General features: G+C 45.0%; 1 protein-coding gene across 4 annotated transcripts in view; it reads left to right on the forward strand.

Annotated features, from left to right (window-relative positions):
- smg7 (SMG7 nonsense mediated mRNA decay factor) overlaps positions 1 to 13983 on the forward strand; it is an 18848-nt gene extending 4865 nt beyond the window's left edge. Inside the window, exons 7-23 of one of the 4 annotated variants that reach the window (XM_061045499.1) lie at positions 1 to 27; positions 182 to 317; positions 427 to 592; positions 1450 to 1612; positions 1697 to 1767; positions 2612 to 2672; positions 2847 to 2966; positions 3733 to 4156; positions 4272 to 4413; positions 5405 to 5823; positions 6530 to 6880; positions 8128 to 8277; positions 10497 to 10586; positions 11764 to 11914; positions 12000 to 12170; positions 12349 to 12509; positions 12663 to 13983. The exon at positions 1 to 27 is cut by the window's left edge and continues 124 nt beyond it. In XM_061045499.1, the coding sequence (XP_060901482.1) occupies positions 1 to 27; positions 182 to 317; positions 427 to 592; positions 1450 to 1612; positions 1697 to 1767; positions 2612 to 2672; positions 2847 to 2966; positions 3733 to 4156; positions 4272 to 4413; positions 5405 to 5823; positions 6530 to 6880; positions 8128 to 8277; positions 10497 to 10586; positions 11764 to 11914; positions 12000 to 12170; positions 12349 to 12509; positions 12663 to 12776 (2917 nt within the window). In that variant the 3' untranslated portion in view covers positions 12777 to 13983. The remainder of the gene's footprint in view (positions 28 to 181; positions 318 to 426; positions 593 to 1449; positions 1613 to 1696; positions 1768 to 2611; positions 2673 to 2846; positions 2967 to 3732; positions 4157 to 4271; positions 4414 to 5404; positions 5824 to 6529; positions 6881 to 8127; positions 8278 to 10496; positions 10587 to 11763; positions 11915 to 11999; positions 12171 to 12348; positions 12510 to 12662) is intronic. The other 3 variants (XM_061045500.1, XM_061045501.1, XM_061045502.1) reach the window with 3 other exon arrangements.
- Positions 13984 to 27494: the final 13511 nt, after the last annotated feature.

A 27494-nucleotide genomic window follows, 5' to 3' on the forward strand; every position in this document is an offset into this window, starting at 1 on the left:
GAAGGCCCTGTCCAAGGCTCTGGAGAGGTAACACTGCTCAAAACTACGAGAAATCACAATCAGCCAGCGAATCAGGGCACGAGAAGAAGAGAACCAGGAAATGACTAAGGTGATAGACAACACCAGTACCGTCCCCCATATGATCTGACATGTTCTGCCCCTCCCTCTGTGTCTTCTGCAGCCGCGACGAGGTGAAAACCAAGTGGAGCGTGTCAGATTTCATCCGGGCCTTCATCAAGTTTCACGGCCACGTCTACCTGAGTAAGAGTCTGGACAAACTGGACGCTCTGAGGGAGAAGCTGGAGGAGCAGTTTCAGGTGAGACAGATCGTCGTCACAGCTCAGAGTTCACTCGCTTCTTCTGCAGGTGTTTCATTTAATAAAAAAAAAAGGATTTTAAAGGTTGTCTGTGTGTTCCTGTGTGCAGAGGCTGATCCTGCAGAAAGCCTTCAGCTCGCAGCAGCTGGTCCACATCACTGTCATCAACCTGTTCGAGCTCCATCACCTGAGAGACCTGACGGCGGTGGACAGCAGCGAGCAGAGCTACAGCAGCGAGCAGCAGATCAGCTGGTTCCAGCTGCTCGGACTCTTCAGTAAGAATCACTCTGATCACACTAACGATAACTGGCCTCCAGTATGACCTGCATCTTAAAGGGATACTTCACCCATTAGCATTAAGCTTTGTATCATTAGAAACCTGGTAGTATTTTTGAATGGTCGTGCATCCCGCCCTCATTTCCCCCTGAGACTGGAAGGTTCTGTATTTCTAAGTCTGAAAAGGAGCTTCCAGTGACGCAAAAAACGTAATTTTGCGTCACTGGAAGCTCAGACACACCGTTAGCGGTGTGAAACTACAACGCAGTAGTAAATATGTCTGTAAATGTTTTTATTTCTATATTTCTACTGATATATTGTATATTTTGGAGAAACTGTATTGATCGAATTTCCCTCTGGGATTAATAAAGTATTTCTGATTCTGATTCGGACCTTAGTGGGAGTGGCCTGTGGTGCTGTGCATTCTGGGATTTGGTGTCTTTCATCCACATGAGCTAAAAAGACACTTTCTGCCTTTTCTCGGCCAAGAAGGCACCAATTTCAAAATGTATTTCACATTTCTACATATATGACCCGACGTCAGTACAGATTCATGTTTCATGGTGAAGTGACCCTTTAAGACCCCCGATGAATGATTGCAGACCAGAAAAGACCTGTGTCTAGGACTTCATTTTTTGTTGGTATCAGACAGGTGTTGATTTTTAGTGGATCTTTACATCCCTTTTGTTGACATGTTTGTGTGTTTGAAACGACGTCTCCTGATTGGTTTAGACTCCCTGATGTGTACACAGGCGTGTTGTCCTCTCAGCTTCATCAGCAGTTCGTCTCTGACACGACGCTCTGCGCTCCGAGGCCTGATTTATTAAAGGGCGTTTGACTTTGTGTTTCCCCTCAGTGTCCTTCCTAGGCGTCATGTTCAGCCGCGCTCTGCTCAACAAGAGCCGGGGGGGCGAGGAGATCATGGGGGAGTGTCCTCTGCCCGCCATCAAAGTGTCTCTGGACTGGCTCAGACTGAGACCCAGCGTGTTCCACGAGGCCGCCGTGGACCAGAGGCAGCAGTAAGTCTTCACACGGTGCTCTGTGCTCTCTGATTGGCTCTGAACATGCATGTGTGTAAACCCTCTCTCCCTCTCGTCTCTCAGTATCTGGCCCTGGCTCGTCTCCATCCTCAACAGTTTCCAGCCCAAAGAGGACGACGTGTCGTGTTTGTCAGGTAGGAGTCTTTATTTAGAGCCGTGGCCCTCACATCCTGTTCTCCTTCAGAATAAAAGCTTCTCGCCCTGCAGCGTCTAAATCCTCCTACTGACTGATCGTCTCCGTTTATAACAGCGACACAGCGCTCATAATGTCGGTGACCTGCATGAACGCTGTCACTGACGTCATGCGTGTGAGACAACCCGATCGAGCTGAGGCGTGCCATGACGGTCAGCAGAAAGCGAGCTCGTTCTGTGGAGGAATAGAAAAATGTGGACGGGGACAAAGAGGGAAAATTGTGACGCCAGTGTTGCAAAGAGAGCTCGAGATACGTTATTTTATTGTTAGCGTATGGCTTCGACAGCTTTGGCGCCCGCGTGGTCGCGCTGGTTAATGCGTCGTTTCATGCTACATTTCTATTGGTTGGTTAGCTGTCGTAGATCAGTAAAGGCATACACAATGTGAGGTGATCGCCTTGTTTTCTTTGGTCACAAGACCGTGAGATCGGCCGTCTTTGATCCTCTCTCACAGAGCGACGTAGGACCGTCGCTTAGGAGCCACGACCACAGACATGACCTCGATTGATACGGGTGAAGCGACCCCACACGGCCTCTTTCTTTAGTCTTCTGACCTCTCCGCAGGTCACACCTACACATTCACACCCCGAGTTGCTCCTGATGGTCGTCAGCGGGGGCAACTCGGGGTTACGTGTCTTTCCCAAGGACACATCGGACATGTGGCTGCAGGAGCTGGGGATCGAACCCCCGACCTTCAGGTTAAGAGATGACCGACTCTACCGTCACTAGAGATCGCTCGGTCCCGTTTGTGTTCGTTGTTTGAAGGTGTGTTTGTTTTCTCTGCAGTGACGCCCCTGCCTGAGGAGTTTGAGCTGCAGGGTTTCTTGGCGCTGCGGCCCGCTCTCAGGTACTCACCTTTTCATGAAGCACAGATTTCCTATTTTAAAGCGATCCATGAATCTCCCTGATGGATTTATAATGAATCTACTCCAGCACAACAACTTCCTTTTATTTTGAAAGGTTCGTAAGCTTAGTTTGAATGTTAAGAATGAAATGTTAATCAAGTCGACGTTCTCTTCAGGTCGCTGGACTTCACCAAAGGTCATCAGGGGATTCTGGTGGACAGAGACGGTCTGCCGGTCCACACCCGACATCAGAGACTCATCGGTCTGGGGAAATGGGTAGCCGACAACCAGCCGGGGTGAGTCCACCTGCTTCACCTGGCCGCTCCTCAGATTTAGACTCTGGATTTTTGTGAGCTTACTATCTGATCAGACATTAAGGAAACATGTTGAAGTGCTGGCTTCTCTGACAACAATGCAGCAGCCAGTATGTCCTCCTTGTAACTTTAGATTCTGCTCCTGAATGCTCTGGATTTGTTTGGACCAGAGAAGGTAGACGCTTTTAAGACACACCCCCCCACACGGCCGTTTTGGACGCCCCTCAGTTTGTCAGATATGAGAGCAGTTATCAGGTCAACAGGTGTTGCAGCGATGGAAGCGGGCAAGAGAAGTGGTTCAGATAGAAGTGATTGTACCCGACCTAAAAAGCCTCTGCATGTTTCTAATAAGCTCCACGAGCAGAAACGTGCTCAAACTAGGATCAATATTGGAGATGCTTTTGAAAAATGGAGAGAGGTTAGAACACAGAAAGGTTTACAGACCCATGCAGAGCTGGATAAACACTGAAGCTTCAGAGTCCACCACATGGTGACCTGAGTGAGCATGGACTCTAGAGAGGAGGGGGGGGGGGGGAGACAGCTCTCTATGATGTTTAGAATTTAGACTGCAGTACCCATTTTAAACACTAGGGGGCAGAGTTGCATATTGATATAGCAAGGTCACTACCACATGATTATTGAAAATTCCAGTGTAGACACTTTTGGACCATTTCTGACGACTTTCACCAAACAGACCGTTGAATAAACCCCACTGAGCATCAGAACATGACCCGTCTCCTCTCTGCAGGCTGATCCAGTGCAGAGTGAGTGAAGACGGCCTCCTCGTCTTCATCACTGACATTCCAGAGCAGGCCATCGAGGAGCCGCAGGAGAAGGAGGTACCGGTGCTGCAGGAGTCGTCAAACGGCGAGCAGACGGCCAACGACGGCGGGAACTCTGGCCTGAAGTCGGTGCTATCAGCGGGGAAGACGCAGAGCTCCTGGCCCGACGGCAGCGACCGACCCGTCGTCACCTTCAAAGAGAACATCAAGCCCCGAGAGCAGAGCCGCGAGGCGACGCGGAACCACAACCTGAAGGACAGCGGGAAGGAGCGCCGAGACTTCAACAAAGGAAACGGGGCTGCGGGGAAAGGAGAGCTGAAGAGGGACGGGAAGAGGAAGAGCGAGCTGAAGAAAGCCGCTCATGAGAAGACGCCTGATGCTGTCAAGCAGGTGAAGAAGCTCAAAGTTTAATTTGACACGGCGGCTCTGACTCTGAGGATCTTAACGAGACGTGTTCAATCAGCCGAGGTCACGAGTCTCTTTGTTTTGTTTTTCTGTCGTTCAGGTCAAAGGGCAGACGGAGCTGAGGAAGACCCCGGTGTCTGAGACCAAGAAGACTCCTGGCACTCAGACTCAAACCACCTGCTCCTCCCAGTTCATCCCCATCCACCATCCTGGAGCCTTCCCACCGCTGCCCAGCAGACCTGGTACACGCACACACACAAACACTCAAACCCGGCCTTCTGTAGCCCCTCCCCTACAGAGATTTAACCTCACAGACACAGGGAGTTGTTATTCTTCTGCTGCCTCTTTTTTTTAGTTTGTCGAGACCTCAGGCTGTTCTCAGTTCCCCATCAAACTTGGGTTTCCTCTGAGCTCGCCTTTCCAACAGCTCCCTCTGCAGGACACCAAGAGTCATTACAACACGCCCCCACTGTGCTGTCACACAAATCACACCAGGCCTTGTTGCCTAGTAACGTGCCAAAACACGATTTCCGCCCCTCTCCAGTCCCAGGGTTCCCACTTGTCCTGGAAATCCTGGAAAACAGTTGACTTATTTTCCAGTACTGGAAAACACCTGGAAAATGAGAGAAAAAGGAAAATCAGGTGTTGTCCTGGAAAATTATTCCAACACTCTCCTACAGGGTTGGACATTTTCACCGCCACACGTTAATAAAAGTATCTATTTGTTAGAATAATCCTCAACGCAGATTGAATGGAAGTCTATAGATAATTTCATGGCTCCGCCAAAAATGGACCATGCCTTTTGAAGCGGTAGCTCACAGTGGGTGTGATTAGCCTTGTTAAAGATACTTAATATTGGTTTGGCACGATCACGGACTGTCATAGCAGCTCAATCATCGCTGAAAATGATCTCTGGAAAAGAGTGGGAACCCTCCCCAGTCCCCTGCCGTCCCCACACTAACATGCTGCTCCAGCCCCAACAGCCTGAGCACGGTTACCTCTTGTACGTACTTCATCAGATGTCTTTACGTGATCCTGACCCGTTCTTTTGTGTACAAAGAGCACGGTGTCTAGCGGATTCGGTTAAAGGTCCCGTACATGTATGAAGCTTTATGTTCTTCTGGGTATGTGTGAAGTCGGGCACACATTAGTTGTTAAGTTGTTGTTACTGCTGTTCCGTGCACACTTGTTTTCTGTCATTTAACATCCTGCTCCTGATTGGTTCCTTTGCAGGATTCCCTCCCTCGGCCTATGTGATCCCTCCCCCTGTGGGGTTCCCGGGACTCCAGGTGAATCCGGGCTTCACGTTCTCCACCGGAGTATCCGTCCCCGCACCTTTCCTCCAGCCGGGTGTCCACACCCAGGCCGGCACCCAGGCGGGTAAGCCGTCCCACATTCCCTACAGTCAGCAGAGGCCCTCAGGTCCCGGTCCAGGTCAGGGACCAGGGTCCTCGGGCCAGATGCCAGGGCAGATGAACCAGGGGTCGTCGCAGAATCAACAGCCCCAGAATCAGCCGCCCTCTCAGCAGGCCATGCAGCAGACGGTCCAGCTGCAGGTTCAGGCTATGAGCCAGCAGCAGCAGTCTCCCACCAAACCGGTGCAGCAGGTCGGGATGGGGAAGAGTCCACCACACCACCCGGGTCTGCAGCAGGTCAGTACTTTAAACATCCACCTGTTAGACGAAGGGTTCTGAGATTGCTGTCCCTCTAAGTGGAAAGATTACTGACTCAGCTAACCTGAACGCCTCAGGCAGCAAACGATCTGTCCCCCTTTAGTTTTCATACTGGTCTTTGGGGATCTTACCTTTAAAACAACACACATGGAGCAATGATCTCTGTGTCTTTAAAAGTAAAAAAAAAGATCCAACTTTCAAAATATTTCTGAGATGGTAAAAACAGAACTGTACAAGCTTTGTTGTGTGCTGCTCAAAATTAAAGGACCCAGACTTTTTGCAGCAGGTTTGACATGGTTCAATATGCAACCAGCAGGTGGCAGCATTTCTTTCGGTCATGTGCAGTGGTCCAATTAAAATGATCTCAGACTTGTTAAAAATCAACTGCAAAAAGTTACTGGACATCCAGCTCTTGATCTCAGACAGGCAGTCGTTCACAGAACTCGAGATTTAATGGGCAGGTACATCTGAGTATCATCAGCGTACACATGAAACAACACGCCATGTTTATAGCGTACTGGTACCAAAAAGCACCGGAGGGAAACCATTAACACTGTCTTTAAAGAGTTCTTCAGGGCTGCGTGTGTAAAACCCCAGAATGATTCGGAGCCTTCCCTCAGACGGAGACGGATGAGAAACGTTTGTCGCAGTCGGTGATCTTCTTTGTATCTTCTTGTCTCTGCAGTACATGCAGGTCCAGGATCAGCCGGCTCAGATGTGGAACCAGGCTCAGGCCGCCCTGCAGAAGATTCCCTCCCTGCAGATGTCCATGAAGCAGCCCCAGCAGCAGCAGCAGCAGGCCTTCTACATGGCGGCTCAGGACCCCCTCAAACTGTACGAGCACCAGCTGCAGCCCCCCAGCATGGACAAGAAAATCAAGTACCCCAACGTCAAGATGCAGGACTTCTACTGGGAACCGTCCTACAGGTTAGGAGAAGGGCTGGCTGTGATGGCCGACAGGATGAAGAGGCCTCCACCGGGAGGAATCTGTCCAGAGCAGGACCCCTCCGCCGGGCCCAGGGGACCCCCGTTTGAGGTGAGCATCCCTAAAAAGAGGAGGCGAGGGTGTGTTCATGTCCTGATGCGTCTCTGTCTCTGTTTCTTCTCTGTTCGGTTTCTGAGCGGGTCCTTTGTCTTTCTGAGGATGATTTGTTTGATTGCTCGGTGCCTGTTTTCACGTCATGTTTATAAAGTGATGAAATATCCGATCAGGAATATGTATACTGTGTTTTATTTTTTAAATCGACCGGACGCTCTGTGCGTTTCCTTGTCTGGCTTCCTGTCCGTCTCGATCTATTCTGTCAATCTTGGCGTGTGCTGCACTGGCTCCATAGAGAATAGTCAAGCAGCGTATTTGAAACGGAGTAGAGCGTTGTCACACTCGGAAGACGGACTGTAACGCGTGCTGTGGAAATAGGAGCTTTGACTAGAGTGGTGGAAAACAGCGCCATAGTGCTAGGCGTGCAAGGATTATGTGGAAATTGGCAGTGACCGTTAATCAGCTAGCTTCTCAGTGTCGGCTTCCTCTTGATCATGGGTACATTTTGTCCTTTGGTCTTTTCGGATTTTAGATTCAAGTCGTGATATTTTTTCAATTTTCTTCGGCCATTTTGCCTTTTTATGAGATGAGACAGGAAATGTTGGGAGTAGAGTGGGGGATGACATGCAGCAAAGGGCAGAGGTCGGATTCGAACCCACGGCCGCTGCGCTGAGGACTATAGCCTCTGTATATGGTGCATAACCGCTAGGCTATTAGTGCCCTCAAGGCGTTATGGGGGGACAAAGTGATCCCCCCTCTGTGCCGTCTTCAGAGGTGTTAAAGAGGAGAGAGGGGATCAGCTGAGCCAGCGGGGGAGAACAGCGCTGTGTGTGTATGTGGAGCTCCTTCTGTGAAATCAGAATCAATATGAACGTACAAAGACGTGATGGCGATGGAGCTCAGTGATGGCGATGGAGCTCTGTAATGGCGATGGAGCTCAGTGATGGCGATGGAGCTCCGTGATGGCGATGGAGCTCTGTGATGGCGCTGTTAGGGCTAATGCTTTCCCAGCGACTGGAGGCTCAGCACCCGCTGAAAGCTGATCTCTGCATGCTTCTGGTTATCGAGCAGCAGAACACAAAGCTAGAGATGTGTTGTCAAGGAGGATTTGAAAATGAAGCTCTCAGGTTTCTTTAAGCTTTCCTACTTCCACCTCTTGTCTTACCGGCTTGCCTTCTTTCTGTTTCTCTTCTTTTTCCCGCTCTCTCTCTTCTTCTCCTTCTCCTCGTTTCATCTCTCACCAGGACAACAAGAGCTCGCCTCTTCTCCCTCCTGACCTGTTAAAAACTCTAGCAGATTTTGAGGAGGAGGAGGAGCTCGTCTTTACTAAGCCTCCTGATTTCTTCCAGGCTTTGGCTGGCCCTCTTAGCACTGCTCCCGGACCAAACATTTTTGTATGTAAACCTGTTTTCTGCCTCCAACATCCCATCCACCACCACCACCCTGCATCCAGACCCATCCAGACCTAACGACACTCTGATCATCATTTAACAGAACTTCTGTCTCTCTCGTCCTCTCATCTTCCTTTTTGATTAATTTACTAACACAACAATTAAAATTCAGTGCAGACATTTCAAAACAAATCGCCCCATGATGCAGAACTCTTCCTGAAGTCTGAGTGTGAAAGTCAAACGTGAAGCCTCACTGTTGCTTCAGCTGCTGGTCAGATTCTTCTGAGTTCAAGATACACATCGTGCATCTCTCTTCCAATCGCCTGCCTGGAGAACGACTGATTAGTCAGCCGGCTGATAATGGTCAACGATTCTATTTGATAGCACGATGTGTCACGGTGCATCCTCAATTTTTTATATAACTGAACATGGCTACTTTTTCATAATCAGAGAGGACCAGTCTTAAGAACATGAACTCCTTTTGTATCATTAATTTAATTATCAATGTCTTTACAATGGAAGCTAAAATAAACTAATCCTTAGGGCCCAACCGATATCGATACTGGGGGGGAAAAAATCAGATCTCGATATATGGCCGATATCTTTCATCGATCTTTAGAGATATATAGATTTATATCGATTTTTCGTTCATCGCTCTAATGCAGTTATCAAACACTTGTTGAAAAGATTTATAATGAAGACAAGATGGTCACTCAGCTGGAAAGTACCTGAGCATGTATGTACATCACCTCTCGACACTCTGCAGAGTGATGATGCTTGTTGTAATCCATATAGCGCCCCCTGCTGGTGACAGAACCGCTAGTGTAAGACAATGATGATTAAATGATGTTTGACTGGAGAATAAATCGAGTAATATCGGAGCATATCTGCGATGAAATTAGCCGATACCGATAGTCACTGGATATGCTGATATCGGACGATATTATTGGCTGGCTGATTAATCAGATTTATTACAAAGATAATGTAAAGGTTATAAGCACAAGTTTCTGTGTTCACTTCTCAGAATCAATCAATCAATCAATCAATACGTTTTTATTTGTATAGCGTCAACTCATAACAAGTGTTATCTCGAGACACTTTACAAGAAGCAGGTAAAATACCTTACTCATTGTTATGTTACATAAAGCAGGTAAAAGACCTTACTCATTGTTATGTTACATAAAGCAGGTAAAAGACCTTACTCATTGCTATGTTACATAAAGCAGGTAAAAGACCTTACTCATTGTTATGTTACATAAAGCAGGTAAAAGACCTTACTCATTGTTATGTTACATAAAGCAGGTAAAAGACCTTACTCATTGCTATGTTACATAAAGCAGGTAAAAGACCTTACTCATTGTTATGTTACATAAAGCAGGTAAAAGACCTTACTCATTGCTATGTTACATAAAGCAGGTAAAAGACCTTACTCATTGTTATGTTACATAAAGCAGGTAAAAGACCTTACTCATTGTTATGTTACATAAAGCAGGTAAAAGACCTTACTCATTGTTATGTTACATAAAGCAGGTAAAAGACCTTACTCATTGTTATGTTACATAAAGCAGGTAAAAGACCTTACTCATTGCTATGTTACATAAAGCAGGTAAAAGACCTTACTCATTGCTATGTTACATAAAGCAGGTAAAAGACCTTACTCATTGTTATGTTACATAAAGCAGGTAAAAGACCTTACTCATTGTTATGTTACATAAAGCAGGTAAAAGACCTTACTCATTGTTATGTTATATAAAGCAGGTAAAAGACCTTACTTATTGTTATGTTACATAAAGCAGGTAAAAGACCTTACTCATTGCTATGTTACATAAAGCAGGTAAAAGACCTTACTCATTGCTATCAGAACATTGTAGCTCTTATCTGAATCTGTGAGCTTTGTTCAGGGTTAGTTTTGTTTCCTGCGTTTTTATTTCCAACGAGTTGCTGCTGCTGAAATTCACCCCGTTTCCTGTTACAGATGTTTCACACTAAAAGCACGTCAACTACAGATCAGTCTGGAACTTTTATTGTGTAGAAATTGTCAGAAATAGAATGTGTTGATCATCGAATGTACACTGCTTTAGCGGAGCTGCACTTAGCGGTGATCCTTGATGGCACTGTTTACAGCCGCTCCTGTGTGTGTGTGTGTGTGTGTGTGTGTGTGTGTGTGTGTGTGGGTGTGTCGCTCTGTGTCAGTACTCATCCTCTCTGTCCCGTTATCTCAGCAGCTGCCAAACCAGACCAGGATGGAGAGTGGACCAGAGGTTGTCAGCCAATCATCTTCTCTCCTGCCCATTTCTGGATTCCCCATGCAGGTCAGAACTTTTCTCCATCCTGGTTATCACGACATCAGCTCTTTCAATACCGGTTTAAACGTGCACGTTTGGTCGTGTGGTAACGCTGATTGTTCAACCTGCCAGCTACAGCGGCGGTTATATTAAAGAAGCGTTAAAGATGGAGTCAGTATCATGTCCCTACAAAATAAAATACAGACTTATACTAAAGTAAAGCTGATCAATCATCACTTCGGGTGACGCAACGATTTTTCAGTGATATTTATGGTCTTGGTCTGGTATCGGTCTCGCCCTGCCTTGGTCTTGGTCTTGACCTGGATCCCTAAATGTCTTGGTCTTGTCTGGGTCTCGGAGCTCTCTGGTCTTGGGTATGTCTTGGTCTCTGTTAGTGTGGTCTTGACTACCACACTAACAGAGACTCTGTCCTCTGACCGGATTTTACTGTTCTGCTTTATTCTGGTTGACTTGGGACGTTTGTGGGCGGAGCTGGTGTGTTTCCTCCAGCCAATGACAGCGCAGCAGGTGAGTTTAGGAGTGAATATGACGGACGTGGACGTAGCAGCAAAGAAGAGAAAATATAATGAGAGTGAGGAGAAACACCAAGTGGATAAAGCTCGTTCTAAAACGAGGGTGAACCTTGTGTTGTCTTTTACCCGTGGACGTGGAGTTGATCTACTTCCTGTTGGACAGGAAGGTGACAAACACCGGCGGTTAGCTTGTGCTAGCGTGCTAAATTGTTGGTACAAGCAGTAAACGTACACACTACGTCCTGCAGGGAGTGTGAGCTTCTGGTATAGATGAGCCCAGGAGGAGGGGCCCTGTACTGACTCTGACACTCAGAGCAGAGCCAGCAGTCTCACACGCTCACTGACCAAACGACTCCGCCTCCTCCTTGTGTCAGAGCGGGTGTCAGTGTTTACAATGAATGTTAATTTACGCCCAGCATTCAGGTAAACTTGTGTTCTCCTCTCTCCAAGTTTCAGCAAACAACAGAAACATTTAGTGTGCTCGCCTGCAGTGTGTCTCTTTCTGCTGGAATGGATTTGCATCATCAGCGTTTGTTAAATCTTTCTGATTCGATCGGTTATTTAAATATTAAAGATCGTGTCGTTTTAAAACACGTGGTATTTCACTCGTGATCAGAGATTCCTCTTGATCCGTCACAGCTCTAATGTTTACATGATTTTTATTTTTTCAGGAGTATAACCAGAACAGCATCTTCAGTCAGGCTTACGGCAAGAACCTGCCGCCCAGCTCCAAGCCTGACACTCCCATGATGCACCAGGAGCCCTCCCTCTACTCCCTGTTTGAGGGGACTCCCTGGTCCCCCTCCCTCCCTGCCAGCTCAGGTACGTCACCTGTGAACATGTTAATAAATTCTTCAGTTCATTAAAAGGAACGCGGCTCTGATGTAAGCTGTTTTTTGATTGGCAGATCACTCCACCCCAGCTAGCCAATCACCTCACTCCTCCAACCCCAGCAGCCTGCCGTCCTCGCCACCGACACACAACCACGGAGCCATGCCCTTCTCCAACTTCGGGCCCATTGGTACTCCGGACAGCCGGGACCGCAGGGTGATGGACCGCTGGAAGGCCGACAAGACTGGTGAGAGAGGGGCGGGGTTTAGGTTTAGGGGGTGGAGGATTAGGGTTGAGGGGTCAGATGGGTTGGATTAATGAGGTACAGGTGACTGGGTTTTAAAGGACTGTTCTTAGGGGGGTTCGGAGGGGCAGGTTTAAGGATACAGGTGTCGTCGTGTAGCTAACTCACTGATTGTTTTCAGGAGCGGTCAGCGGGTTCGGTCTGGACTACCTGCCGGCTGCAGCCTCCTCTGCAGCCTCGGACACCAGCTGGCACCAAGCAGGCCCGCCGGGAGGCTCCTGGACCAATCAGGAGTGTCCGATGGAGGAGTCGTCCTCCACCGTGCTGCTCGACAGCCTCAAGGTTAGTCCCGCTGTGTCTGTCATACATGAGAATAAGAGCAGCTGTCACTGACTCTCAGTGATGAACGAACGTTGAGCAGGAAGGAAAAGAAAAGTTGTGATGTTTGTGCTAACCATGATTAGCGTCGTGCTAACTCTCCGCTCTCCTCCGCAGTCCATCTGGTCGAGCTCCATGATGCAGCCGGGCCCGTCGGCGTTGGAGCAGCTCCTCCTGCAGCAGAAACAGAAGCAGCAGCGAGGTCACGGCACCATGAACCCGCCTCACTGAACGGCCGGCCGCCGCGACACTTTGTGTTCTGACGTCAACGGAAAAAAACCCACCACCAGGAGAAATGGGAGGAGAAAAAAAACCAGAAGTTTGACGAAGACGAGCTCCAACTGAAATGGAAAATTAAACCGGTGAGAAACGGTGGAGGCTGGGGAGGCAACACGACCCCCCGACGAGGCTGAAACACCACCCCCACCCCCCCCTCGGCTGTCGAGGAGCGGGGAAGCCCCTCCTGGATCGGAGGGCGCGGGATCTCTTCAAACGCGGTGCCACGTGCCACATCCGCCGGGTTTCCTTCAACCTGCGGGAAATCTGAACATTGAGGAACATAACCATCCCCCCCTTACCACCTCTAACCCCCCCTGGTTTTAGACAGACGCCACACCTCCTCTCTCACCTGGAAGAACTCTCTCTCTTTCTTCAGAACAAAAAAAATAAAAACCGACCTCGTGGACGTCTGCTCAGCCGCTCGGGGCGCCTGTTTTTAGCGTCTCTGCCGCCTGCAGACTGAAGCGAGGTGTGTGTGTGAGAGAGCGAGGACGGTGTGGTGGTCGAGTTCAGAGGGGAGGTCAGGTGAAGCACCTGGGGGGGGAGGGGGGTCAAAACAGACTGGACTTTGTGATCTCTCCATTCATTTTCATCTCGGAGGAGGAGGAGGCTCTGTGTGGCTGGAGGGAGGAGAGGACGGCGGGTCGTCACGGCGGGTCGTCACGGCTATATAAATATATAAATACGTATATATTGCCATAGTTGGACTTTAAGCGGGCCTTGTCTCTTAGCCGTGCTGTGAGAGCGAGGAGTGGAAGCGGGACTGAGCGCTCGCTCGCTTGATGTCCGTTATTGGAAGGAAGAGACTTCTCGGCTCGACGACGGGGCGGCCTCACGGTGCCGGTTAACGTCCCGGGAAAGAGAGACACACGAACGAGAGGGCGGGGGAGGGGCTAAGAACATAAACCCAGTGACTCTTAGAGATAGTTTAACCTTTAGCTTCATGAGATATTAACAAACAAACTGTATTTTGTGATTTGTTCGTAGCAGTTTTAGCTTGGCGCCCTCTTGAGGTGAACACAGGTATGTCTATTAGCTTCCTGCTTGAATATTTTCGGGGGGTTCTCTTCCTCTCCGGATTTTCTTCTTCTTCCTGTTATTTCTTTACTTAATGAAGAAAAAAAAACACTTAAAGGTGAAACCCTGCTCGCTTATTTAACCTGCTTACTGTTTCTTTATGATCCTGGTCTTTTTACTCGTTTGAACGCAGCTCTGCTCGTCCTGCTCACGTCCCCCTGTGCTGCTGTGAGGGTTAGCACGAGGCTGCAGACAGACAGACAGACAGACAGACAGACAGACAGACAGACAGATAAACAGACAGACAGACAGACAGATAAACAGACAGACAGGTGTATGCATTTAGCTGACTCAGCCTGAATGTTTTCCTTTGATAACCACTCCTTGTACAGCAGATTTTTCTATGAATCGTAGCGCCTGGAAGCCCCGCAGCGCCGCTTTTCCTCAACCTGTCACTAACCGTCAAAGCTCCCAGAACTACACGTCCCAAACTCAGGAAGGAACTGAACCTGGACCTTTGGGTGCACAAACCTCCCCCAAAGCAACGAGTCCGGATGCAAACGATTATTTTCACAATCTCCTGTTCATGTTGTGATGGGTTGGTTTGTGAAATCGTAAAGCGAGCTGATTATCTCGATCGGGGTGCGTCTCTCTGATCAGGAGGTTTAAAAAATGTAGAAATAAAACGTCTGATTATAACCACACGTCGGTTAGAAGCTGTTTGCCCTTCAACCTTCTCACCTCCGTCAGATCCCGATCTGATCGTTCCGTTTAAAGAAAAGTGACTAAAGTTTAGTTTGAGCATCAGTTAAAAATGTTGAGTAAAGATGAAAGAGAGGCGGGTGTTGGTTCTTTGAGAACTCAGAGCGGCAACAAACGGTCGGCGTTTTCTTCAGACGGGCCAAGTTTTGTAGTAGACCCAAGACCGGCCTCGAGACCACTTCCTGACGGTCTCAGTCTCGAGATCATTTTCACTCTGGCTTGTCCCGGTCTCAGACTGGGCGGATTCCGGATTTGAAGACCGGTCAAGACCACCGCTGATCGGCTATTTCTCCACGTCATCACTGAGATTAGAAGGAAAACATCATAACTTAGTTTGATTTGAATCCCCCGGTAACGTCCGCAACCTTCCCGGTGGTACGGTTTAAGTGAGTGAGACGCCCGCTCCACGCGAGGATTTGTCCTGCCTTGGTCTTGACTCGATCTTCCTATGTCTTGGTCTTGTCTAGGTCTTGGTCTTGTCTAGGTCTTGTCTAGGTCTTGGTCTTGACTCGGTCTTGGTCTTGTCTAGGTCTTGGTCTTGACTTGGTCTTGGTCTTGTCTAGGTCTTGGTTTTGACTCGGTCTTGGTCTTGTCTAGGTCTTGGTCTTGTCTAGGTCTTGGTCTTGTCTAGGTCTTGTCTAGGTCTTGGTCTTGACTCGGTCTTGGTCTTGTCTAGGTCTTGGTCTTGACTCGGTCTTGGTCTTGTCTAGGTCTTGGTTTTGACTCGGTCTTGGTCTTGTCTTGGTCTTGACTCGGTCTTGGTCTTGTCTAGGTCTTGGTTTTGACTCGGTCTTGGTCTTGTCTATGTCTTGGTTTTGACTTGGTCTTGGTCTTGTCTAGGTCTTGGTCTTGGTCTTGACTCGGTCTTGGTCTTGTCTAGGTCTTGGTTTTGACTCGGTCTTGGTCTTGTCTAGGTCTTGGTTTTGACTCGGTCTTGGTTTGGACTCGGTCTTGGTTTGGACTCGGTCTTGGTCCCCTAATGTCTTGGTCTCATCTTCATCTCGGAGCACTCTGGTCTCTGGTGTGTCCTGGTCTCGATCAGTGTGGTCTTGACTACAACACAAGACGGACAGATTTAAAAAAACTACAAATATGACTTCCTCAGGAGTCCGGGAAAGAAAACCAGATCATAAATCTGCTCTTTGATAAACCAGCCGTCACAACTGGCTCCTGTTGGATCACGCCGTCTGAAAAACAGTTTCTGAGTTTGTTTAGTTTGATCGATGGTTAAACATGTTCCGTTCACGACGTTGAAGCGAGGCAGCTGGATCAAACGGTTTTCTTCTTTATCATCACCTCTCTGCCCGTCGGGGTTTCTGCAGCGCCGCCCCGAGTTTAGTTTGAAAGGAGAGACGAGCGGTGGTGGAAAACAGGCTCACCCGGGCGCTCTGCGTCTACTTTAAACCACGATTCCAGTTTCACTTCAAGGTTCCAGAAAAGTTCCTGTGACGGACACAGAACAGCTGAAGAGTGACGTCGAGTTTGTTCCTCGTAGAGCGTTGACCTTCACTCAGTCCTAGAAGTTTTAGAGCCAATCAGGACGCTCAGAGGCTGCAGCACTGAACATAAATAACTTCTTTTTTTTCTACGCTCATTGTTATGCTCTGAAGGGGTAAAAAAAAAAAAAAATAGGAGCGTGGTTTTATTTTTCCCCGCTGAGGGCGTTTTAAGGAAGCAGACTTTGAAGAGACGTCTGTTTTCAGTGTGATTGTGCTTTTCATGTTGCATTTACAAAATGTATTTGAAGACAAATAAAGATGAAAAAAGTTCATGAATGTGACGACGAATTGGCCACGAGGGTCGAGGAGAAAAGAGCGGTTTATTTTTTCATGTTTGAAGTTCGCCACGAGGATCTCAGCTGGTCCTGGTTGCTCTCTTGTTTTTGTAGAGTAAGAAGTAGGGTTGTCACAACTCTAATTAAGATGCCTGTTTGTAACCACGGCAACAGAAATGGACAACCTAGACTAAAGATCTGCTGTTTCTTTAAAGGTCACATATCCTCCTCTTCAACATGTGTGAAGTTTCTTGTTCTAAATCCACTCTGATCCTGTATTCGATCATGTCTGTAAACCCCTCTATTTCAGCCCTGCTCAGAACAGGCTGTTTCTGTGTCTGTACCTTTAAATATGTAAATGAGCTGTGTCTGACCACGCCCCCTCTCTGGAAGGGCATGGTGGCTCGTTGCTTTCTCGCGCCATGCCATGGATTTTCCAGAATATGTGACCTTTAAAGGTGCCTCGTTATAATCTGTACGGTGGCTCCGAAGGTCAACTGCACAAACATTTCACAATTTTTGTGGAATATATTTAAAGAAACAGGAAGTTAAAAGTTCTTGGCGTCTGGAGAAATTTTCTTCTTTGCAATCATGAAATATATTTGTGCAGTTGACCTTTAAGGGCCGGCGTGTTAAAAATAACAGATTTAAAAGTAGGGCTGTCGGCATTAACGAGTTAATCACATTAATCTCCTGTTTGTCCCTTCAGGCTCTCCGTAGATAGTCGTCCTCAGTGTCTCCCTGTAGTCTCAGTGATGTAAAAGAAGAACACTGCTGCATCTTTGAATGTCTCATTTCACTTTAACAAACTCTCAGACAGTAATATCCACCTGATGACATCACACATTGACCTTATGACATCACACATTGACCTGATGACATCACACATTGACCTGATGACATCACACATTGACCTGATGACATCACACATTGACCTGATGACATCACACACTGACCTTATGACATCACACATTGACCTGATGACATCACACATTGACCTTATGACATCACACATTGACCTTATGACATCACACATTGACCTTTGTTACCGTTCCTTTGAGCTGTTTGACGTCACTTTGGGATCCGTAACCACTTCCTGTTTCTGTGCTTTATTTCAAGTCCTAACCTTCACTCTACAGGAAGGGCCTTAATGTTTTTCAAAATAAAAGCACACAGGAAGTAAAGTACTATCAGCTTAGGCTTCGTGTCCACTTGGCGTATTTTCTCTCTTTTTTTTTTCCAGTTGTTTAAAATCAGGAGAGAGAGAGCTCGCCGCCTGGAGGAACAGCACAGCGCCCAGCGTCTCATACAAGCGCTCCGCCTTTTTGGCCGGAAGCTCCGAGCGCTCAAGTTTAAAATCTTCCAACTTTTCAGAAAGGCGCTGTTTTCCAAATATATGATCTTCTCTGTAGTTTTGTCTCCTACAGATCGTGTCTTGTACCTCCTCGTCCTCCTCACTCCGTGTCTGATCGGGAAATAAACGATCTCAAATATAAAACATGCAGTAAAAAGTAACGGAGCAGAGTCGGTCATACAGCGGGCGTGGTCAACAGACTGTTGTCATAGAGACAGGACGGACGTCAGCACGCTTCATGCAAACCCTCCTGAGCGGCACAGTCAGCGCTTTTCTGCCTGTTAAAAACGCCAGGTGGACACGGGGCCTATGGCAGTGCAAAACTTCAAAATAAAAGCCTAACAATTTTTAATTTGAAATAGCAGAATTTCAAAAATGTTGTTAAACACTGGGTTACTTTAGATTTATTCAGAGACAGGAGAGTGGATTAAGTCAAAACAGGGAGAGAGAATGACATGCCGGGAAAGCAGCCACGGGTCGGATTCTAACTCGGGCCGCCCGCTTCAAGGACTACAGCCGTCGTAAATGGGACATGCGCACCAACCACTACGCTACCCCCGTGAATAAACATTTAGATCGTCTGACAGCCCTATTTAAATCCTGTGGTGACAAAAAGGTTCAAAGTTTTAAAAATGTCAACAACCTTATTTTGAAATAAACGGAGCACGGATCCTCGTTGGTTGGCGCTCTAGCGTCTGAGATTCAGTGACGTCAGATCTGAGCTTTGACTTTTGAGGCTTTTTTTTTTTGGTGTGTGTTCGTGTCTCTCTGTAGACTCAGAAGTGAATCAGCCTTTAAATAAACAATCTTCTCCCTACACACGGCGTCCGTCTCTTTATTCCCTCTTCTTCTGTCAGGACGCTCTGCAGGCCTCGCTGGAGGAAAGCTGTTTGTTTGCTCTTCATGACGTTTCCTCCTCTCTAGGTCCTCGCCTCTGTTGTTCTTGTGATGTTTGTCACTTTGGATCAAAGGAAAAAAGAATTGTAAGAATTTCAAGATCTGACGAACACATCAGCCACAATCTACGCAACTGTCAGACCACGGACAAACAAACAACGTCTTTGAACCTACCATTTGAAGTTCCCGATCTCAACACTTAATACATGAACATACATATGCGTATTACAGTTATGTGTATTCTACAATGAGCACATGAGATCTGATGCTGAGTTCACTGAGGACGGGGAGCTCAGGGCAGGCTGACCCGCTCTTAGAAGTTTCCCTTCCAAAGAAAAGATTTTTGGCAATAACAAAGTCATTAAACGGCCAGTATGTAAAATACACCACCAGGGGGCTCTCAATCAAAACAATAACAAAAGATGACGTCGAGGCTAGCGGGGAATCATGGGAGTGATTCTCTCTGAAATCGCTACTTTTAATTAACCACAAAAGATTTAACAAATGTTTGAATTATTATAAAACCTTTCCCCCTCTATTTAAATGATTCTTTATTTTATTTTATATTCTGTATATTACTGCCTTTGTACTTTCCTGTATGTACTGTATGTTATTTTATTATTTAACAGGTTTTTTACTTCATTTACATTGTGATACTGTTTATTGTTTACCTGACTGTATATGTGCATAAATGACATCACTTCCATACTGAATGAATCAGAGGAAGCAGGAATAAATATCTGCCCACTGAGCGCTCCTGCTGAATAGTATGTACTAAACAGTATACAGCACAGATAGTAGGTACTGTTTACTGACTACTGAAAGATTGTGTAGGCACTTTGTAATTCAGATGCACCCACGGACCGTTACAACTATAAAATTACAGATTTTTCTAGCTTTGATAACTGTTGGAAATATTTGACATAATGTGAGTACTCAATAAAATATATATAAGATGGGTATAGTCAATTTTTTATGAATCTACATATTTTAATGTAAACGTTAGCAACCAAATTCTAAATATACCTTTTAAGTTGTCCAGTTTCTGATGGATTCATCCTGTGTTGTCTAACCATTACCTCAATGTGGTATTGGGATTGGGGAGTAATGTATCAGGGGGGGAAACCAACCATTGGGTTATCAATGTGAGTGACAGATCATCATGCTCATGTTAGAACAGGAAGTTTAGATTTGGTTGGAGTGTTATTAAGATCCACCAGGGGGAGGAAAATCCTGATGATGTGCAAATGTAAGATCATGTATGTGTGTGTTATTCGGTTCTGGACTCAACAGACTTCAGAGACTTTATTCATTTGATTATGCAATAAATATCCTCGCAACGAAGAAGGTCGTCTCCTTGAAATCATTAAAGATACCACATTCCAATAAAAACGCTCCTGCTGCATCGACAAGCGTCCCCCACGATCCAGATCCAGAGAAAGATTTATCCCAAACACATGACATCATTACAGATCCATGGATTCATTCAAGTATGCCACCACTGCTCCCGATGTTCCCACTTTATTTTTCTGTAATTATTCAGTTTTATGAGTGATTCTTTTTAACTGCGCTACACCAAACGTTTGGGCCACACTCTGACCTTTCCATTGACACCTCGTGGCCAATCACGACCTTCAATTCACTGTTCCCAGCCTATAACAGCCAATGAGAGCCTCAGTAGAAGAAGGTGCTTTCCCCTGTTCTGATGTATGTACTGTATAACCGGCCAATTGCATGCGACCGTGGTTGTACATGGACGTTACAGAGCGGAGCATCTTCCCTCAGAGATGATCTTTGGTCAGAGTCATTTCTGAGTTCATGTTGAGAAGTGACAGCTACATCCATACGATGATCACAGATATTTTCTGGTCGTATTCTCGAGATCTGGACTCAGTTATGTTTTTATCTCGTAACAACCTTACCAGTTACGGAGGACGTCTGTAGCAGAGTGGCGTTCTCTTCCATCATCGCTTACGTCCTTCGCCGTCATTGCAGGGTTCAGGACTCTGGTCAGCTGGCATACCGGTGTTATGCCGAGAGATGCATCCCTGCCAGTGTTTTAAAACGATATAACTCGTAAACGTTAACCGGCCTGTCCCCTGAGGTGGTCACAACAACGTTTTTCGTGCTTCTATTTGGTCATGATAACCCCGCCCCCAGCCCCTGACGTATAAGGGGTTCTTTCTTGTAGACCAGCAGAGAGTTGGTGCTACTCTGGGCCTGGTTTCTATGGCTCAGAGCCAGTTCTTTGGCTGTCGAAACACAAAGAGCTGGTGCTTGTTTAGGCACAGGCTCCAAACGAGCCCTGGAGCTGGCTTGGTGGAAAAAGGACGCGTGTCGGCTCCGGGCTTCCATAGAAGCCAGAGACATTTGCAAAGCATAGAGAAATGTGAGCAGAGAAAAAAAAACACTGCAAGGAGAAGAATTATGGAACAGAAAATATGACCATATTTACTTTTATTCGCTTAATGAAAACGTAAACTAGAAGTTGAAGAACAATCTCAAGGTTTGTCTTCACTCCTACGTGAGCTGCAGAGTCTTGACAATCTGTGAAAATGTGTTTTGTGTTTTTGCATCCCATCAGATAAGAGCGTTCCTCTCTTCAAAGAAACCACAGGGGCTGATGGGTAAAACAAACCTCAGCCCACATTCAGCTGCTGCCATAGAGAAGCAGTTGAACAGTTTTTGTACGACAGTTTTTCATCGTGGTGGACGCACAGTGATGGAGTCAGTGTGACACCTCGACAAAAACCTCTCCCAGGTTTATCTGCTCGGATAGAGACCGGATTTAAAAGGGATCTATTTCCCTCACTGTCATCATGAATGATGTCAGTCTGGGACACCTACTGAATAGTGTTGTGAAATGTGAAGCTCAAAAGCCTCCTCATGTATCTGATACTGGGGTCAGTAAAATCCCTAATTTCAGCCTCTTCCTGAAACGCTTCATTTCAGCTACTGTCGCTTTAAGTTCCCACTCCCTCTAAATGGCCAGCTTTATTTGCAGTCGCAGGGAAATTTTATTGGAGTGAGCGTCCGGGTGGGCTTGTCCTACAACTTTGCTCCATGCTCTGCTCTGATACGTCGGTAGAACCTGACGTCAGGTTCTGTCAAAGTGTCGCTAAGTTCTCGTAGTGTCTCGTTCAGAGCAGCAGGAAACTACGTTCAGGGATTCGTGGAACAACTGTGGGCTTTTTTTTGCCTTTTTTATTAGACAGGACAGCTGAATAGAGACAGGAAATGTTGGGAGGAGAGAGAGAGGGTCGACATGCAGCAAAGGAACGAGGACTGAACTCACGGCCGCTTCGATGAGGACTACAGCCTCCGTACATGGGGTGCACGACTTGATGGCTAGGCCACCCTGCGCCTCAAATGTTTTGTTTTAATTAACTCCTGCACACTGACTGAATTGCCCAAAACATTGGCAAAGTTTGTCAGTGACACAGTGCTCTCTCTCTTACTCTCCCGGCTTGGGGTATCAAGAAGTATCGGAAACTTTGACAACCTCAGTAAGAACTAAAAGGAGCAAGGTCTTTTGACCACGTCCCCCTTAGAATCACATAGAGAGCTATTCTGCGTCAGCGATGTTACGAAGCTCAGTGGCCTTAAAGGTCCCATATTCTTCTTTTTCTGGTTTTATATGCTCTTTAGTGTGTTTTCAAAGTGTCCTGTGCATGTTTAGGTACATCTATGTGCAAAATTTAAAAGTCCGTGTAAACGCGGCTTCTCCTACGTCCTCCTGTTAGCTGTAGCATTAGCTGCATGTAACGCTCGGTTCTAGCCCCCCTCTATAAAAATTTGCCAGTGTGACGTCTTGTCAGTGTGATATCACTGATCTAAGCCCATTGGCTCGTTGTGGCCCAGCAGCTCATGTTGCACGTCCATTAACTTCTGTAGCACGCCCACGATATGCCGTAGCCTGCGGTAGCACAGTAGTGCTAAGGTGCTAATGTTTATGCTCCCCTCGGAGCCAAAGTGGCTGCATTCCCAATATGGTAAAAGGGGCGGGACATTTCCGAGAACCGTGCTGAGCAACTGACCAATTACGGCTGAGCCGACAGGCCGACCAATCAGATCAGACTTGGCACACGTGGGGACTCTGAACGTGGGCACTTCAGAGCCTTAGAGAGAGAGTCAGAAGAGAGCCGGTGCATGGAGCGGCAGAACATGAAAACAGACACTTTTTTATAACTTTATCTATTGTGAACATACTTTAGTAGATACATAGATTAAATATACAAACCCCAAAAATTGCATAATATGACCTCTTTAAGACATTCATACTGATTCTGCAACGCCATAATACGAGTTCCCCAGTCTGTGCACTCACATTGCGTTACAGAGACGCGAGAGCACAGCGGGAGCTCTACACACACACAGCGCTGTTCTCCCTCCCTGGCTCAGCTGATCCAGTTTCACCCCTGTAACGCCTCTGTTACTACATCAGAGGTGGATCACTTCGTCCCCCCATAACGCCTCTGTGACATTCATATTGAAGGAAAAACGTCACAGGGGCGTAGCTATCACGCCATGAAACGTCAGTCTGAAGAGGGCTTGAAACTCCAAGACTGAAGGTATTTAAAGAAATGTAACGAGAAACTGTGGGGACGACACAGTCTGATGGTGGTGGCATTCATGGCTTCTGTGGCATTTATATTTTATACCCATTAAATAATCATTAATGAATAAAAACAAGAATATATTTATTGTTTGTGCCTTCCACTAATACATCTAATTACATCAGACTGAGTTTAATTTTGCGCTCGCAGTCTTTCTGCTTTCCGTCCAAACTCTCTATGACATAAACCAGTTAAACACACAAAAAACAATTTCAATACTACCACATCCACAATCTTAATGTGTAATTTAATACTTTTTATGTGAGGACTCATTAAACCAGGCCCCAAGAGTAAATGCAAACGTCTTAAACAAGACTACAACCATCATAAGAAAAGGGAATGACTCATGCCTCAGTCTGCCTCAAGTGGTCACACCGGGATCTGCAGTTTTTAGTATTTTTGAGTTCCCAGCAGCCTCAGCTGATCAATCAATCAATCAATCAATCAATCAATCAATCAATCAATCAATCAATCAATCAATTTTTATTTGTATAGCGTCAACTCATAACAAGTGTTATCTCGAGACACTTTACAAAAAGAAGGTAAAAGACCTTACTTATTGTTATGTTATATAAAGCAGGTAAAAGACCTTACTCATTGTTATGTTACATAAAGCAGGTAAAAGACCTTACTCATTGTTATGTTACATAAAGCAGGTAAAAGACCTTACTCATTGTTATGTTACAAAAAGCAGGTAAAAGACCTTACTCATTGTTATGTTACATAAAGCAGGTAAAAGACCTTACTCATTGTTATGTTACAAAAAGCAGGTAAAAGACCTTACTCATTGTTATGTTACATAAAGCAGGTAAAAGACCTTACTCATTGTTATGTTACAAAAAGCAGGTAAAAGACCTTACTCATTGTTATGTTACATAAAGCAGGTAAAAGACCTTACTCATTGTTATGTTACAAAAGAGCAGGTAAAAGACCTTACTCATTGTTATGTTACAAAGCCTTACTTATTGCTATATTACAAATCACTGTGTGATGCTAATTATCTAGTGTTAGCATGCTAACTGAAGTAGGTAAATCTGTATTTTCTTTTGATGGTCGGAGCTCTTCCCTCTCTTGCAGAGTTTAGGAATTTCATTTCTAGCCACCTTGTAGTGTTTGTAGTTGTTGTTAGTTTGCTTGTCTTACTGTGCTTGTAATCTTGATGCCGTTGTAAATTAGGGAAACCTCAAAGTCATTTCGTGAATATATTAAAGTTTGAATTGACTTGTCAGACCCCTGCATGTTAGCATTGTCATTATAAATTTATTGGCATGCGTACGTATGCATTTGCATTTTAACCAGCTGTTTGACTCGTCTGTTTTAACCCATATGTCATGACTTGTCTGTTTAAACTTGTACGTGGAGCCTCACCTGTTTTAACTCGCCTGTTTCTACAGGTCTGTTTTAACTCGCCTGTTTCTACAGGTCTGTTTTAACTCGCCTGTTTCTACAGGTCTGTTTTAACTCGCCTGTTTCTACAGGTCTGTTTTAACTTGTGTGTTTTGACTCGTCTGTTTTGACTTGTCTCTTTTGACTTGTCAGTTTTAACCCATCGGTTTTGACTGGCTTGTTTTAACTCGTCTATTTTGACTTGTTTGATTTGACTCAACTGTTTTGACTCTGTTGTTTAAACTCTGTTGTTTAAACTCTGTTGTTTTTGACTTGTCTGTTTTGACTCGTTTGTTGTGACTCGTCTGTTTTAACTCGTCTGTTTAGACTCGTTTGTTTAACTTGTCTCTTTTTACTCGTCTGTTGTGATTCATCTTTTTTAACCCGTCAGTTTTGACTCACTTGTTTTAAATCGTCTGTTTTACTTGTCTGTTTTGACTCGTCTGTTTGAACCTGTATGTTGTGACTCGTCTGTTTAAACTCTGTTGTTTAAACTCTGTTGTTTTTGACTTGTCTGTTTTGACTCGTTTGTTGTGACTCGTCTGTTTTAACTCGTCTGTTTAGACTCGTTTGTTTTAACTTGTCTTTTTTAACTCGCCTGTTTTGACTTGTCTGTTTTGACTTGTTTATTTTGACTCGTCTGTGTGAACCTGTATGTTGTGACTTGTCTGTTTTAACTCGTCTGTTTTGACTCGTCTGTTTTAACTTGTATGTGGAGCCTCGCCTGTTTCCTGCAGCTCTGAGGTTTTTGTTCGAGGGTTTTTCACCGTGTATACTTGGGGTACCACTCTGACTGAAAGTGCACACAGAGCTGAACAAAAACCTCCAGTCTGCTCTAATCTTTCTGTTTACTCTCAGAAACATCCAGAACAAACAAATAAACAACAAATAAACAACAGGTAAACAACCAGGCACATTAAGGTATTCAGGTGAGTCATCAGCTCATTCTTTGTATTCTTACTGAACATTGTCTGACTGCTGCTCTGATGTCGATTTGTCTGACATTATCTAAAGAGAATTTAACTCAGTGTGTGTTTCTGTCTCTTACAGCCTGGTGTGTGTGTTTCTGTCTCTTACAGCTCGGTGTGTGTCCATGAAAAGTGGATTTTTTTACTTTTGGAGCCTCTGTGAGGACGATCAGCAGCTCTGAGGTTTTTGTACGAGTCTGTAACACTGTGATGCTTTGCTGTTTGGAAAAGGAATACGTCTCACAGTCCAACCTAAAGGTAAGAAAACACTCTTTATACTTCAAAATCGTGTTTACAACACTTTAAAAAGGCTGGGAATACAAGGGAATATGTTTTATGTTTAAAAATGTAATTTGATGGATTAGTGGAAGAGAGCTTCAGCTGACATCCTTAAGAATTCATTCAGGGTAAAAAAAAAAGTGCACCAAAAATGCATCCTAGTGTAACTTAAACTAAAACTAAAACTATGTTTTAATTTAGTTCAAAACCTGAAATGATCACCGATTCAGTTACTGCAATGTTTTTAAATCCTAGACGTCTTTTATCGTGTGTTATAATGAAGTATAAAATAATAAAAAGTTGCAGGTATCAAAATAGAAAAAATTGTAACGTTGATTTACTGCAGCTCAATTTATATATGTAAAATATGAAACCATCAGATGTTCAGTCATATTTTAAACTAAAAGCTGCCGCGAGCATAAAGAGAGAGCAGTGCTGGTTCTTCAAAATTCAAGGGTCAACAACTTCTGATGTTCCTCAAGTTCTTACGCTGTTTCATAGAGATGCAAAAGTTACATTTATAGCTGACAGCACTCATTAAAAACAAAGAAGTCATTATAAGCACATCGACTTCATCAGACAGGCATGCCTAAAGCTGAATTAAATCATTTAAAATTCTGAGAAATGGACAGAAACCAGAGCAGGAAATCCTCTGAAGTGTCTAAAAGCCATTCAATGTCTTGAATATATGGATTTAAAGAGTCAACAAAATTTTTTAGATGTTAAAATCTCTCTTGACAGCCCTTTTTGTCATAAATGAAAAGCAGAATGCAGACTGTAAAAAAAACAGAAATTTTTTTTTAAAAGATTTTAATTTGTTGTTTTAAATGCAGAACTGCCAAAAAAACTTCAATCAATAAAAGGTGAATGAAAAACTATTTTACAGTTATAGATGAACTTTAAGTTGAAGCCAAATAAATAAAACGATAACTGTTTTAATTCTTAATCCCAGCTGGTTTCTAACTCGCTGTTCACAGCTAATGTTAATACCACTTAAAATGCATTCAAGAGAATACCTAAATGATAAAACATTTAAATGGAAACTTTTAGATCAAAGCCAAATCTGAAGTGAAATAATGTTTTAAGGGCTTTTAAGTATGATTGAAATATTTTTAGTAGTGTGAATAAAATCATGTGAAGTTTGAGTTAAAAGAGTCAAATGATCTCGATAAGTCATCTAAACAAATTGAGAATGTATAAAACTGTATCATCTGCATATCGAATGATGTTGCTTTTATACACAAACCATGTAGGTCAAAGTTTAAGTAAAAACAAATCTCGAAAAATGTTATGACTTAAGTGCTTTTAAGTACGATTAACATGTGTAATTCTTTAATTGCCCACAAATGATGTTACAGTCTCATATTAACCTGCTGTTTAAGAAAAACTAAAAGTGTAAATTGAATCATGTGAAGTTTGAGTTAAAAGAGTCAAATGATCTCGATAAGTCTCCTGAACAAAATGAGAACGTATAAAACTGTGTCATCTGCATATCGAATTATGTTATTTTCACAAACAACCTTGTAGGTCAAAGTAAATAAAATCTATTAAAACCTTATGGCTTAAGTGCTTTTAAGTATGATTCCATTTTTCAATGTCCCACAAATTACGTTTTAT

Source organism: Labrus mixtus, chromosome 8 (genome assembly GCF_963584025.1).
Source record: "Labrus mixtus chromosome 8, fLabMix1.1, whole genome shotgun sequence".
Lineage (NCBI taxonomy): Eukaryota > Metazoa > Chordata > Actinopteri > Labriformes > Labridae > Labrus > Labrus mixtus.